At 44.6% G+C, this 13,659-nt stretch overlaps 1 protein-coding gene across 42 annotated transcripts in view; it reads left to right on the plus strand.

Annotated features, from left to right (window-relative positions):
- The window catches only part of DOCK9 (dedicator of cytokinesis 9), a 322,918-nt gene that overhangs the window by 249,318 nt on the left and 59,941 nt on the right, over positions 1-13,659 (plus strand). For all 42 annotated transcript variants that reach the window (XR_016212729.1, XR_016212731.1, XR_016212730.1 and 39 more), the window contains 3 exons: positions 4,551-4,684; positions 6,797-6,911; positions 12,911-12,977. Coding sequence is in view for 33 of the 42 variants with exons in the window: in XM_070048669.2 (XP_069904770.2) it covers positions 4,551-4,684; positions 6,797-6,911; positions 12,911-12,977 (316 nt within the window). In the remaining 9 variants the exon portion in view is untranslated. The remainder of the gene's footprint in view (positions 1-4,550; positions 4,685-6,796; positions 6,912-12,910; positions 12,978-13,659) is intronic.

The raw sequence follows: 13,659 nt of genomic DNA on the forward strand, positions 1-13,659 counted from the left end.
AGGTGTCTTCCTTCACAGGTGCTGATGGACACAAGGATTTGTCCTGTTTGTGATTCAGATAACATGTGATTGGGTAACTCGTAAAGGACATAGAAGTTTGAAGCTAGAAGTCAATCCTAAAATCAGCTTTCAATAATCTTTTGCCCTACAATATTTTTTAATATGAAATTGTGGAAGAAAATAGATGTGAGAAAATGTACCTATTCATATCTGATTTATATTGAGCCCCTATTCTAGCAAATTCATAAAGCTAATGCTACATATATATGTAATAGATTATATATATATACATACATCTTCAAAGAATTGCCACACAATTCTTTGTTCACAGTCATATTCTGACTTTACCACACATTGAGTAAATCTGGCATCCTAGTATGCTTAGTGGTTAGGCCACCCAAGAATGGGACAAATCCATGGTGCAGAATTAATGACACACTTTTACCTAATTAATTCACATTATCATCCTTCTTATCTTTTATAATGGTTTTTGTTATTAATATGCTGTTTCACGTAGGTGATAAAATGGGGTGGAATATAAAATCAGAAGCTTCCACCAATGCCCAACTTTATCTTACAGTCCTCACACTTAACCTTATTTATCCCTGTGTATATTTTAATAGTTATACCTTCAACTGGCATTGTAAAGACTGAAAGGGCTAATTCATGCAAAATGCTTGCAGCAGAGCCCCGCAGCCAGTGAACACTCTGCTCATGTTGGCTGCTGTGCCCCCGTGCCTTTCTGCTGGGGCCTTCACTGGCCTCCTCTGGCTGCCCATACGCCCAGCCACTGTTCCAGGAGTAGGGAAGAGACCCTCGTTAGAGAGTTTGTTTGCAGCAGATCTCAGCACTGTCTTTAAAACGAGACAGATGTGGCTTCAGATCTGCACCACTAAGTAGTTGCCACGCCTCCCTATCTACATCTCCGAAACAGTGCGTGTGGTATGTACAGTGCTGCTGTTTGACTCTTATGTTAGCAAGTACTACATACTTCATACTACAGAAGCACAGCTCAGTAGTTACATCAGATATCCATATGGTCAGTGAATCTAAAAATACTCACTATCAGGCTCTTGGAATCTTTGTTTACAAGGATAATTGGAAGTGCAGTCCTTTTGCATTGTTTATGCTTTATGGCATTCTCAGTAGCCAGTCAGATGAGCCTGGAGCTGGGAATGTGTGGGAAATCTTCATGCTCTGTCCTCTCTGGCTAGTCCTCTGTAGGGTCATTAGAGAAGTGTCCAGTGCTTGATGGAAATGAGCAAGCCACACTGAGTGGGGCGTTTCACTCCTCTGACTCTTGGCCACTTCAGCATTCGTCTTGTTAGGATTTGGGATTCCTTGAGAATGTAGAGAGAAGTGAGTGAGTGTTTTAGCAAGACCCACCTGGCATTTAGAGCTGTCAGTTGCTTGGGGGTTCATGGTGCAGTTATGAAGAGGATTTGCGATGGATACAGCTCCTTCTCATTCTTTCTGCAATTTCAAGATCCAGATCTAGTTTTCATAAGAAGTCAGCCTTATTTGTACTCAGGTTTTGTCTGTGTTTCTTCTCATCTTCAAAACTTGCATCCTTGTTCCCTTTTAGGAGTTCCTTCTGGGAAGCCCTACCTTTGAGCTGGATTTACTGTTTTGTGGTTGGTTGGTTTTTCCTGGAGACTTTAGCAACCCTTTGTTTATTCACCAGGAAGTTTCCAGTTAGTTGTGGTCCTGCTGCTTATCTGTCAAAAGCAGACTTTCTCTTTATATCTCTGTTTAGCAGAAATCCCGTTTCCATGCATATTGAGAGTGCACACTCCACCGGCTTTAAAAATGTCTTTAGAGCATGCAGCCTCCGATTTTCTGGAACTAAACCATTGCCTGGATAAAAACTACTCTGAGATTACAGATATTCATTTTAAAAGGTTAGCATCTTAGACTCAGAGTTCTTCTTCTACCTACTCAGTATAATACATTGGACTGTTAGTACAAAGGAGAGAAGGATGAGCTAAACTTTTCTTTTTATTCACATGGGCCATGATATTAAATGCAAACATACACACACACATACACACACAGAGAGGAACAAACTAAGCACGTTTATTTTGATTTATCATATTCCATTTGTTTGCCTTAAATTGCGACTCTAGTTTTGGAATTAATCCTAAAACAGAAAATGTATGGTCTAATTTAACTTTACTGAAGCCCTCTTTCTCCTGAGTTCTGAATTCTACAGTAAGCATGAAGTGCAGTTATATTAGAATTATAATTTGGCTGTAATGTGTTTCTTTTCTCTTTGAATGTATAAAAATGCCCCAAGTGTTTTCAAGGGTGTTGACCTGTTCCCTGTGATGATTATTCCTAAAGGGATGGAGCCCGTGGCTGACAGCAAGACCTGGTGCTCTACACATTCCAGCCTTCATGTGTATTTTGAAATTCACAACTCTTGTTTTTCTGGTCTTAATATGCTGAATGAGTTTCAAGGATAGTGGTGGATAGACCTAAGAATTTGGTAGGGGGAAGAGTTTATGACTTTGATGCTTCAGATCTCCCTTCTAAGGTTAAAAATTATCTAGACATTGCCTGAGAAATGATGAATTTATGTCATTAGCCATCAGATTTAAAGTAACAACTGAATGACTTACAAATCACTTTTGATCAGCACAGGGGCTAACCATATTCATTTGTTTCTTTACTTTTTAACGTAGAAATGTCTCAAGTCCATGGCCACTATTTGCTTACTGAAATCTGAAAATGGTCTGCCGGTTAGGAGGTGCTGGTCACAAGGGCGTCTTCAGCTTGGGGCTAAGAGGGTGTGCTCACAGCAGCCAAGCATGGGGCCGGAGGTCTCCTTGTGCCATCTGCAGAGCCAGTTCTTTCTGCTGGAGGCATGCCTTTGGTTCAGCACAGTGTGCAAGTCCAGAGAGTCATTAATTACATGATTTTGTTAAATCTTATCTAAACAGGAGGCCAATCTATTACTTTAACAACTTCCATAGTAAAGAGGTGGAGGCTGATTCTGCTTTTCCGTACCATTTTTTCCCCACCGTGGACATCACAAATTTAATTTCCAAGTTAGATTTCCTTTGTTTGGAACTCTGTATAGCAGAGATTCCTAAGTATTCTGCATTCACAACATCCCTGTTGTCACAGTAAGTTTTTCATGGTATCTTCACATCTAAACTATCAGTTCTGGTTTTTAGATATTTAAAAAATATTTATTTGAAATAAATAATTTATTTATTTGAGTTACAGAGAGGCAGAGGCAGAAAGAGAGAGAGAGGTCTTCCATCTGCTGGTTCATGCCCCAGATGGCCATAACGGCCAGAGCTGCACTGATCCAAATCCAGGAGCCAGGAGCTTCTTCCAGGTCTCCAACACAGGTGCAGGGGCCCAAGAACGTGGGCCATCTCCACTGCTTTCTCAGGCCATAGCAGAGAGCCGGATTGGAAGTGGAGCAGCTGGGACTTGAACTAGTGCCCATATGGGATGCCGGCACTGCACGTGGCAGCTTTACCCACTACACCACAGTGCTAGCCCCGTGTGTTTTAGATTTTTAACACAAAATAGCATAAATACTTATGTATTATAATATCAACTTAGTATGCATTTGAAAAAAAATAATGCTCATAAATTTAAAGAAAAGATTTAATTAATTTTTAGTAACCAAATTATTACTAATGAGTTGTGTGTGCCCGATAGACTCACAGCGTCTCAAACTGTGGAATTAGATTGTGTGCCGCTGACCTCATTTCCTGTGCCATATTGATTGCATCTTTTTATGATAGCAATCACCATATACCCATATCCACAAAGACAGGACATTGTCAAAAGGAATTCAGAAAAAAAAAAAAAAAAGGAATTCAGCATGCCCTAAAGTTGAAGCTGCAATTTCTGGCCCGTGATTAGCACAGTATCGTAGTGCTTTCCTTCATAATGTGCCCATGCTACCCATCAGAGCTTACCAGGACACCTTAGCATACAGTTTGAATACCACTGGTTTGTTGTATAGTCTAATTTTTTTTATTTGATTTTTTTGTCTTCTTTTTATCCCATTCTGAAACAGAGTGTTTCCCTTTCAATTTGGTAATCAAAGGTGCTTTCTAATAAGTGAATAGATAATTACATCTGAATATTTTAGATGTTTTGATTTTATTTGAGAGAGAGAGAGAGATCTTTCATTAGCTGGCTTACTTCCCAAAATGCCCACAATAGCCAGAACTGGACCAAGCCACAACCAGGAACCCAGAACTCCATCTGGGACTTCTCAAAAGTGGCAGTGACCCTCGTACTTGAGCCGTCACCCGCTGCCCCCCAGGTTACACATTAGCAGAGTCAGAAGCAGAGGTGGAGCTCAAACTCAGGGACTCAAATATGTGCTGGGGGTGTCCTAGCCACTCCTTACCCACTGTACCAAATGCCCACCCCTCAAGTTACTGTTTCGGTCAACACTTGATCCAGCTTCCAAACAGGAAATCTAAGTGTCGTAAAAGCAATTTCCCATGAAATGTAGTAGTCACCTTAATTTTGCTATGTTTTAACAAAACTTTGGTTTTGGTTTAATTTCCGTTTAGCTTCTCCATATACAGCTTCTACTCCAAACGTCAACAGCGTGAGAAATGCTGACTCAAGAGGGTCTCTTATAAGCACGGATTCGGGTAACAGCCTTCCGGAGAGGAACAGTGAGAAGAGCAATTCCCTGGAGAAGGTAACTTCTTTTCACGTAACATAAGTGTCTCTTATGGCTAATGGATTTAGCCTAAAGTAAACACGCTGCAAGTTATGATATCTAGTAAATGTGACCTGATTTTTTTATTGTTTTAAACTACTCAGTTAGCCTGGAGCAGATGATCAGAGCTTAATCTAAGGTTGGGGCCCATTTCCTGAAATTCCCTGACTCTTGTTTCCAGGATTTCGGATCAGGGATGTGTTTATAATGGAGCACCTCGAACAACGTGGTGCTATTCAGAATCCCTGCAGCCTTTTTGCAAGAGAACAATATTTATAACACAACTGACCATGACCTGGGTGTCAGCTCCAACGTTAGCTCCAGAAGAAAATCCCCTCGTCTCACAGGTGATTCTGAGACACAGCCTGATTCGGAGTCGCTGTGCGCACACGGTGCCCACCCGTAATACATCCTCTTCAAAACTGACCTTTTTTCTTGAACTTACTAAAGGCCCAGACTGCTTGCGACTTTGTGGGAGAGGATAAGCCTTGCATTTAAGCCTGGAACGCAGTAGATCAGTATCACCTTGGGTGCCGTTTTCCCAAGTCATTTCCAGTTTCAGGCCAGTGGTGACCTGTTTAGGGATCTGTTCCGGGGTCTCAGACATCATCTGGAAAGCATCATTTCTCGGCATCAGGGTTGTTATCTTGTCACGCAGTGTGTGCCTGGCATTGGCGTGATTATCTCTGAACGAAGTTCTGTCCAGGCAAGTGTGTGTCGTGACGCATTGACCTTTTCCCCTTGACCCCAACATGCCTCCGTGCGTAGAGGGAAAAGCTGCTTAGAAGGCACTCCGCCTGTGTCCTACGCAGTGCCGCAGAGGAGGAGGAGAGCTGCGAGTCAGCCAGGAGACACCGGGTCACTGTGGACTTCTCCCTGCTAATGACGCCACCTCTGCCCGAGGAAACATTGCATGCGGCGCCCGCACTCCCACCGCGAGAAGTACTGAGTTCTCCTGGTGGCTGCAGTTGGCGGCCGGACGATGCAGCCCGGCCAGTTTTGCCACTAATCGCACACACGCTTCTTTCTTAAATAAAAAATTCATTTTTCTTATTAATTCAGCCTCCCTCTTACATATGAAGGCTCTTCAGCATTCATGGAAAATGTGTATTATGAAACAACTGTATACAGATTTCCAAGTGTTTTGGGGACCACAATAAACTTACCTTTTAAATCCATTTTTCACAGATTTATATATATACATATATATGTATATATGTATAAAATGTCTGTATGTATGTGTGTATATATATATATTTTTTCCAATTGGTCCCCAGTATCTTGAGTGAAACATCTTTTTTCACTGATCTTTTTCTTTGGTATTTGGCCAGAGGGAGAAAAAAATGTTTCTGCTTTTCATTGAAAATGTAACGTGCGGTTTTTAAACTCCTGCTTTTGTAATCATGAAACAGATTTCTTGTTCTGTTTCTTTCTTATGGGAACCTGTTGCCTAGTGGCAAAACTGCCTTCGCCCTCCGCCCTGAGCTTCCTGACGTTTGCGGTGTTGAGCTAAGCTGATGCTGGTGTCACCTCATCAGTTCAGAGCCTGTGGCAATGCAGTGCTGAGGTGCCCCTCCTTGTCCCTGCTGGGCCCTGCCTGTTGTCCCCTGGCAGTGCCCATGGAGAGCCCCAGGCTGTCCCCTGACCGACAGTGCCGCAGCCTTGGTTCTCAGCAGGAACGCGGGCGCCGCTGTGTCCCTGAGGAGGTGGTTGGTGTGTGGACCTCAGCCTTCGTGTCTGTCTTCAGTCCCTGCACACGTGCTTTCTTGCATGAGGTTTCACATGGCATTCCAGAAGGTCTGACCTTGCATAACTAAAACGGGTTGTTCATTGTGCAAGGTTGTGCCTTCTGGCTCACCCCTCAGGAGTGTGTGCAAAGGAGACAAGCCAGAGCCGCGGGGGAGCAGTGTGCGTGTTTTCCACTCGGGTGAAGGTTCGCCTGTGGTTTCGTAGTTGGCAGGTTTACTTGTATCTTCCAGTGTGTATGACTCTGCTCAGTTCTAAGAATTTTCACTTCCAAGGAAAACAGTGAAATGATATTTTCTTCCCTGTAATCTGAAACAGAAAAAATCACCTGTATTTCCTTTTTAGCATCAACAGAGTAACACTTTGGGAAATTCTGTGGTTCGCTGTGACAAACTTGACCAGTCTGAGATTAAGAGCCTACTGATGTGCTTCCTGTACATCTTAAAAAGCATGTCTGATGGTAGGTAAAATGGGGATTTTGTTTGCCTTCTTTGTTTTTAAATTGCTGTCAGTTGAAAGGATACAGATTTAAAAGCATTTTCTTTCTTGTTTGAAATGCAAGTTAATTGACTAAGTGTAATAGAAACAGAAGCCTTAATGTAAAAAAAACAGTTTTGTTAATTTTCTTTTCCAGAAAATGAGTTCTAAAATATGAATAGGCCTGTTTGGTTTTTTATTTTTAAGATTTCTTTATTTATTTGAAAGTGAGAGTTACAGAGAGGGAGGGAGGGGAGAGAGAGAGAGAGAGAGAGAGGTCTTACATCCACTGGTTCACTCCCCAAATGGCCACAGCAGCTGAAGATGAGCTGATCTGAAGCCTGAAGCCAGGAGCTTCCTCCAGGTCTCCCATGTGAGTGCAGGGGCCCAAAGGACTTGGGCCATCTTCTGCTTTCCCAGGCCATAGCAGAGAGCTGGATCAGAAGTGGAGCAGCTGAGTCTCGAACCAGCACCCATATGGGATGCCGGCACTGCAGGTGGCGGCTTTACCCACTACACCTCAGTGCCAGTCCCTAGGCCTGTTTTTAAAATTCATGTTAAACTTGGACCTACCATCCTAACTGAAGGAGACAGAGGAAGATGGATGAACAAGCTTTTGATTTGTTCTTAGAATTGTATTTGTCTAACAAATTTAGTGACAAGTTGTGTTATCACTGCCTCCCACTTATTAGTCTCTTGAATCAGAAAATGTTTTGTCAGAAGACCTAAGCATTTCTGTCATTTAGAGTGGATCTGATGCATTCCTTTCATTTATGTGTCTGATATTCCTGACTATAACTGGAAGAGAGATGGATTGTTTTTGTTTTCTAATGGAGGCATGACATTACAGTAGATTATGTTTCTGATTAGGGACCTGAAAATCTCATTTTTTATTATGAATGAGCAGAACTAGTAATGCTTCATCTATACCACATAAAGATGTGTGACGGGACGGTTTCCGTTCCAGGCGTGTGGTATAAGCAGTCCACGAAAACGTGTGGTGGTACGATGGTCCAGTTCTTATCTCAGTGAAAAACCTGGTCACATTTCCCTACAACAAATTAGAAGGCGTACTCTGAGCTTCGTTAAGGTCATTGAGTGAAAATGAGCTCTTTTGAAAACAAAATGCCGTCTTTTCAGAACCTGGAAGCCTCTTCTGCTGCCTGTGCCTGGTGGGAGTGGTGTGGGAATTAAATACCCTGTGGGAGGTGTTTCTGCCCCAAAGTCATGTTTCTGTCCTATGGAGCTTCCACATCAGCAGCTTTGGCGGCCGGACTTGATCTCCCAGTTGGTAGCAACAACCTGCCTGTCCTTAAACTATTTAAGGACCAGGTAACTTTATTCTTCTGTCGAAGAACAAATAAGCAAGATTTGAGTGGTGACTAAATACAATTTGGGTTGTAAAGTGGAAATTCTTCCCATTTAGGTAAAAAATTCCAAGCTTTACATTGTGCTAGTCAATTTTAGCCAGTATGATAGTCCTGCTTTCCTTTGGTTTAAAGTTTTCTTTAAAATATTTTAAATTAAGAATATTGAATATAATATATAATTAGAACATAACTGTGGTGTTTTTTTTCTTTTTCTTTTTTGACAGGCAGAGTGGACAGTGAGAGAGAGACAGAGAGAAAGGTCTTCTTTTGCCATTGGTTCACCCTCCAATGGCCGCCGCAGCCGGCGCGCTGCAGCCGGCGCACCGCACTGATCCGATGGCAGGAGCCAGGTACTTATCCTGGTCTCCCATGGGGTGCAGGGCCCAAGCACCTGGGCCATCCTCCACTGCACTCCCTGGCCACAGCAGAGAGCTGGCCTAGAAGAGGGGCAACCAGGACAGAATCCGGCACCCCGACCGGGACTAGAACCCGGTGTGCCGGCGCCACAAGGTGGAGGATTAGCCTAGTGAGCCACGGTGCCGGCCCATAACTGTGTTTTAAAGAAAAATATACCAGAACTTTTGTATTCAAGTGAAAGTCCTTTAAAGTCAGCCCCTTGGAAAGTCATATACCTATTTTTAAAAGACAGCTGGTTCTTGGGGCCGCGCTGTGGTACAGTAGGTTAATCCTCCACCTGCGGCGCTGCCATCCCACATGGGCTCCAATTCTAGTCCCAGCTGCTCCTCTTCCAATACAGCTCTCTGCTGTGATCTGGGAAAGCAGTAGAAGATGGCCCAAGTCCTTGGGCCCCTGCACCCACGTGGGAAAGCAGGAAGAAGCACCTGGCTCCTGGCTTTGGATTGGTGCAGCTCCGGCCATTGCAGCCATTAGGGGAGTGAACCAACTGAAGGAAGACCTTTCTTTCTGTCTCTCCCTCTCACTGTCTAACTCTACCTCTCAAATAAATAAAATATTTAAAAAAAAAATAAAAGCTGATTCTTGAAAATAATTTTTGAACATTTTTTGTCCCTAATTGCCTTCAAGTTGTCTAATTTTTTCCTTTATGATTAGAGTATGTGTGTGTGTGTCTGTCTGTCTTCTCTTACCTGAGTCGTGAATATATTCTTCTATATTTTATTTGAAAGTTGTGTTTAAACCTTCACATTTAAATCTGAAGGTCTACCTAGAATTGACTTTTGTGTATGGTGGGGGCTAGAGGAATAACTGCCCCCAGAGATAGTTTACCAGAATGGCAGCCAAAGTCAGTTGTCTAACTCAGTGGCTGCTCTTTCTGTCATTGATCCCACATTGGGTGAACACTTCTGTTTACAGGGCCCCACACTCTCTCTGCCTTCTTGTGCCTCCTGCTTCTTCCCAGAGCTTAGCTGCCCAGGCTCCTCACCAGTAGCCCAGACCTGAGCAAGGAACAGCCATGTGAGTGGTGCAATGCTGGCTGACCTGTCTACTGTGCGCCAGCGGTGGTCAGGATGCCTGTAGACTGATACGCGGGAGGCTCCCACCCTTTGCTTGGCTCCTGGTGTTCACCTTAGCAGGCTGACCCCCTGGATTCTGAACTCAAAGCCGTCCAAAGATGGATGCTCCCTAGCCTGGCAAACAGGCCAGATGTGACCTTTAGAACCAGCCTTGATTCTTTAGGCAGGTAAAAGGTAGAATTACCAGCTGGCGCCGCAGCTCACTAGGCTAATCCTCCGCCTAGCGGCGCCGGCACACCAGGTTCTAGTCCCGGTTGGGGCGCCGGATTCTGTCCCGGTTGCCCCTCTTCCAGGCCAGCTCTCTGCTGTGGCCAGGGAGTGCAGTGGAGGATGGCCCAGGTGCTTGGGCCCTGCACCCCATGGGAGACCAGGAGAAGTACCTGGCTCCTGCCATCGGATCAGCGCGGTGCGCCGGCCGCAGCGAGCCGGCCGCGGCGGCCATTGGAGGGTGAACCAACGGCAAAGGAAGACCTTTCTCTCTGTCTCTCTTTCTCTCACTGTCCACTCTGCCTGTCAAAAAATAAAAAAAAAAAATTTTAAAAAAAAGGTAGAATTACCAAACTTCTCCAAACCTGCATTAGCTCATCCACGAATGCGAGCTCTCTTCTGCCAGAGACTGTGGTGGGGCTGAGAAGACACAGTATCCATGGAATCCTGGGCGTACCCAGCACAGTGCCCTACGTATAACCGTCTTGACATTTAGCCCATGTCTTCCCTGCTGCCACTCTTCTGACAGTGCAGAGTGAAAGGCTGTGCTTGTGCATCTTCCCCAGCTGTCAGCACCTCTGCTTGCCCTCACAGCTCATCTCCTGAAGACTCACTGCCTGCTCCCTGAGAGAAATCTCCTCACTTGCCTCCCGGCCTCAGCGGACAGTGCAAGAATGCAGCGTGGGCATTGCGGCACAGCCGATTAAAAGCCACAGCTGGGAACACCTGCATCCCATACTGGAGTGCCGGTTCAAATCCCAGCTCCTCCGCTTCTTTTTGTTTGTTTAAGCTTCCTTCCTTTCTTCCTTCCTTTCTTTCTCTCTCTCTCTCTCTCTGTCTCTCTCTGTCTCTCTCTGTCTCTCTCTCTCTCTCTTTCTTTCCCAGAGAGAAGGAGACAGAGAGAGAGAGAGATCTTCCATATGCTAGTTCATTCCCCAAATGGCCACAACAGCCAGGGCTGCTCCAAGAGACAGGAGTGTCTCCCAGGTCTCCCACATGGGTGGCAGGGGCCCACGTTCCGCTGCTTTCCCAGGCTCATTAGCAGGTAGCTGGGTTGGAAATGGAGCAGCCGGGACTTGCACGTATGCCTATATGTGATGCTAGTAGTACTGCAGGCAGCGGTGGCTTACCTTTCTACACCATAGCGCCAGCCCCTACTCCACTTCTGACCCAGCTTCTTGCTGATGTGTCTGTGAGACAGCAGGTGATGCCTCAAGTACTTGAGCCTCTGCCACCCACACAGGAGATCCAGATTGAGATCTGGGCTTCTGGCTTTGGCCTGGCGCAGCCACGGCTGTTGCAGACAATTGGGGAGTGAACCAGAGGATAGAAAGTCTCTCAATCAATCAATCAATCAATCAATCTCTCTCTCTCTCTCTATTTCTCTTCTCCCCCTGTTATTCTCTCAAATAGATGAAATAAACATCTTAAGATAAATTTGAGGGGCTGGCCCTGTAGTGTAGTGGGGTAAAGCCGCTGCCTGTAGTGCCAGCATCCAATATGGGTGCTGGTTCAAGACCCAGCTGCTCCACTTCCAATCTAGCTCCCTACTAATGGCCTGGGAAACCAGTAGAGGATGGGACAAGTCCTTGGGCCCCTTTACCTGCGTGGGAGACCTGGAAGAAGCTCCTGGCTCCTGGCTTTGGATCAGCGCAGCTCTGGTTATTGCAGCCATCTGGGGAGTGAACCAGCAGATGGAAGACCTCTCTCTCTCTCTGTCTCTCTCTCTTTCTCCCTCTCTCCCTCTCTGACTCTGCCTCTGCCTCTCTGTGATTCTGCCTTTCAAATAAATAAATAAATCTTTTTAAAAAAAGAATTTGAATAAGTAACTTTCAAAATGATAGCACTCTTTGCTTGAACACTAAATGGTTAAAAAACCATACGCAAGGCCGGCGCCGTGGCTCAATAGGCTAATCCTCCACCTTGCGGCGCCGGCACACCGGGTTCTAGTCCCGGTCGGGGCGCCGGATTCTGTCCCGGTTGCCCCTCTTCCAGGCCAGCCCTCTGCTGTGGCCAGGGAGTGCAGTGGAGGATGGCCCAGGTGCTTGGGCCCTGCACCCCATGGGAGACCAGGAAAAGCACCTGGATCCTGGCTCCTGCCATCGGATCAGCGCGGTGCGCCGGCTGCAGCGGCGGCCATTGGAGGGTGAACCAACGGCAAAGGAAGACCTTTCTCTCTCTGTCTCTCTCTCTCTGTCCACTCTGCCTGTCAAAAAAAAAAAAAAAAAAAAACCATACGCAGAGATCTGAATGCACATACCATTTAATATGCTACTTCACGTCTAAGAATCTGTCCTAGAGAGTTGGACATGGGTGCAAAGAGCCATGTAATAGGATGTTTATTGAAGCAAAATGATTATAGCAAAGGGTTAGGGAGAAAATCAGTAAGTGTCTATCATAGGAAATTGGTCAACTCAATATTATGAGCTTGGGAAGGTCTGGGGTAGACTCCCGCTGGTTTAGTTAAAATTCAAAGGGTAAGACAATGTGTGTTGTACACAGAAATTCTTAACTAATGCCCTGCTTGGATGGAGGGGTGTGGATTCTGTAGTGGAAACAGGAGAACAAAAATTTAGATTATAACGCCCACTTGAATTCCTTGAAATGTGCTAATCTATTGAAGAACATATTATGCAGAAGTTCAATAAGCACTACACTGTATTACCTAATATAGCACTGGTGATGTGTGATCCAATTAAAGTTCAAGTGTTCAAGTAGAGCTTTTTTTTTTTTTAATGGAATAAGCCGGTTGTGTGTATTATCCACTATAGCTTGTCATTTGATCAGCTCTAAGAGGGCACAGGTGAAGTTGGATGTTTATACTCTGAGGTCTCTTCCCATTCTCATAAGTGACCTCCCTAATGCACATAGTATGTATTGTGATTCTGACCAAATAAATGTTTATTCCCCAGATGCTCTGTTTACGTATTGGAACAAGGCTTCAACATCTGAACTTATGGATTTTTTCACAATATCTGAGTGAGTAGTTTTGTCTTTGCTCGTTGGCTCTTGATTTTTTTTTCCTCTATAACTGAGAGATGTGGAGTTGAGCCAGGAATGGAGTGTGTGTCAGATCTATCCTACTCCTTACGTTCTTTCTCCTGACCAGACCCTAGAACATATCTGGGGAGCTCAAGACCCAGAGCACAATGCCCAGCCTTAAATTCCTGCAGATACGTGGTGGCTATGGATGAGAAGCAGCTGTTAGGTGTATAAGGTGTTTTACTAACACGAAACTTACAGGCTGGACTGAGTGGATACTGCTTTTCCAAGTTGTCCTACTTAAGCAGGTGCAGACACTGAGACAGAAAATCACTAGAATTTTAAACGTGTTAAGAAGGAAGGGTGAAGTCTTACATACTACGTGCATTATCTCATTTCATCTCTTCAGTGGAAATTTCTGGTTTCCTTAACTTAAGCTATTTAAAAGACGTGAGTCCACATCCCTTATGCAAACCTGTTTGAACCAGATAATTTTCACACTTAAAAATAACATCCCTGCAGCATCTCAGGCAGTACCTCACAAACACATTATTCTGCAGCTTTAAATTTTTTCCTACAGTACTATGATTGTTCGTAGTAATTGGATAAGTCATAAGTGTAAGTAGCTTTATGTCTGCTGTTCAGGCCATGTTTTTGGTGCCTGATGTATTTGCAGAAA

Source organism: Oryctolagus cuniculus, chromosome 9 (genome assembly GCF_051225735.1).
Source record: "Oryctolagus cuniculus isolate XC-2025 breed Fujian yellow rabbit chromosome 9, ASM5122573v1, whole genome shotgun sequence".
Taxonomy (NCBI): Eukaryota; Metazoa; Chordata; class Mammalia; order Lagomorpha; family Leporidae; genus Oryctolagus; species Oryctolagus cuniculus.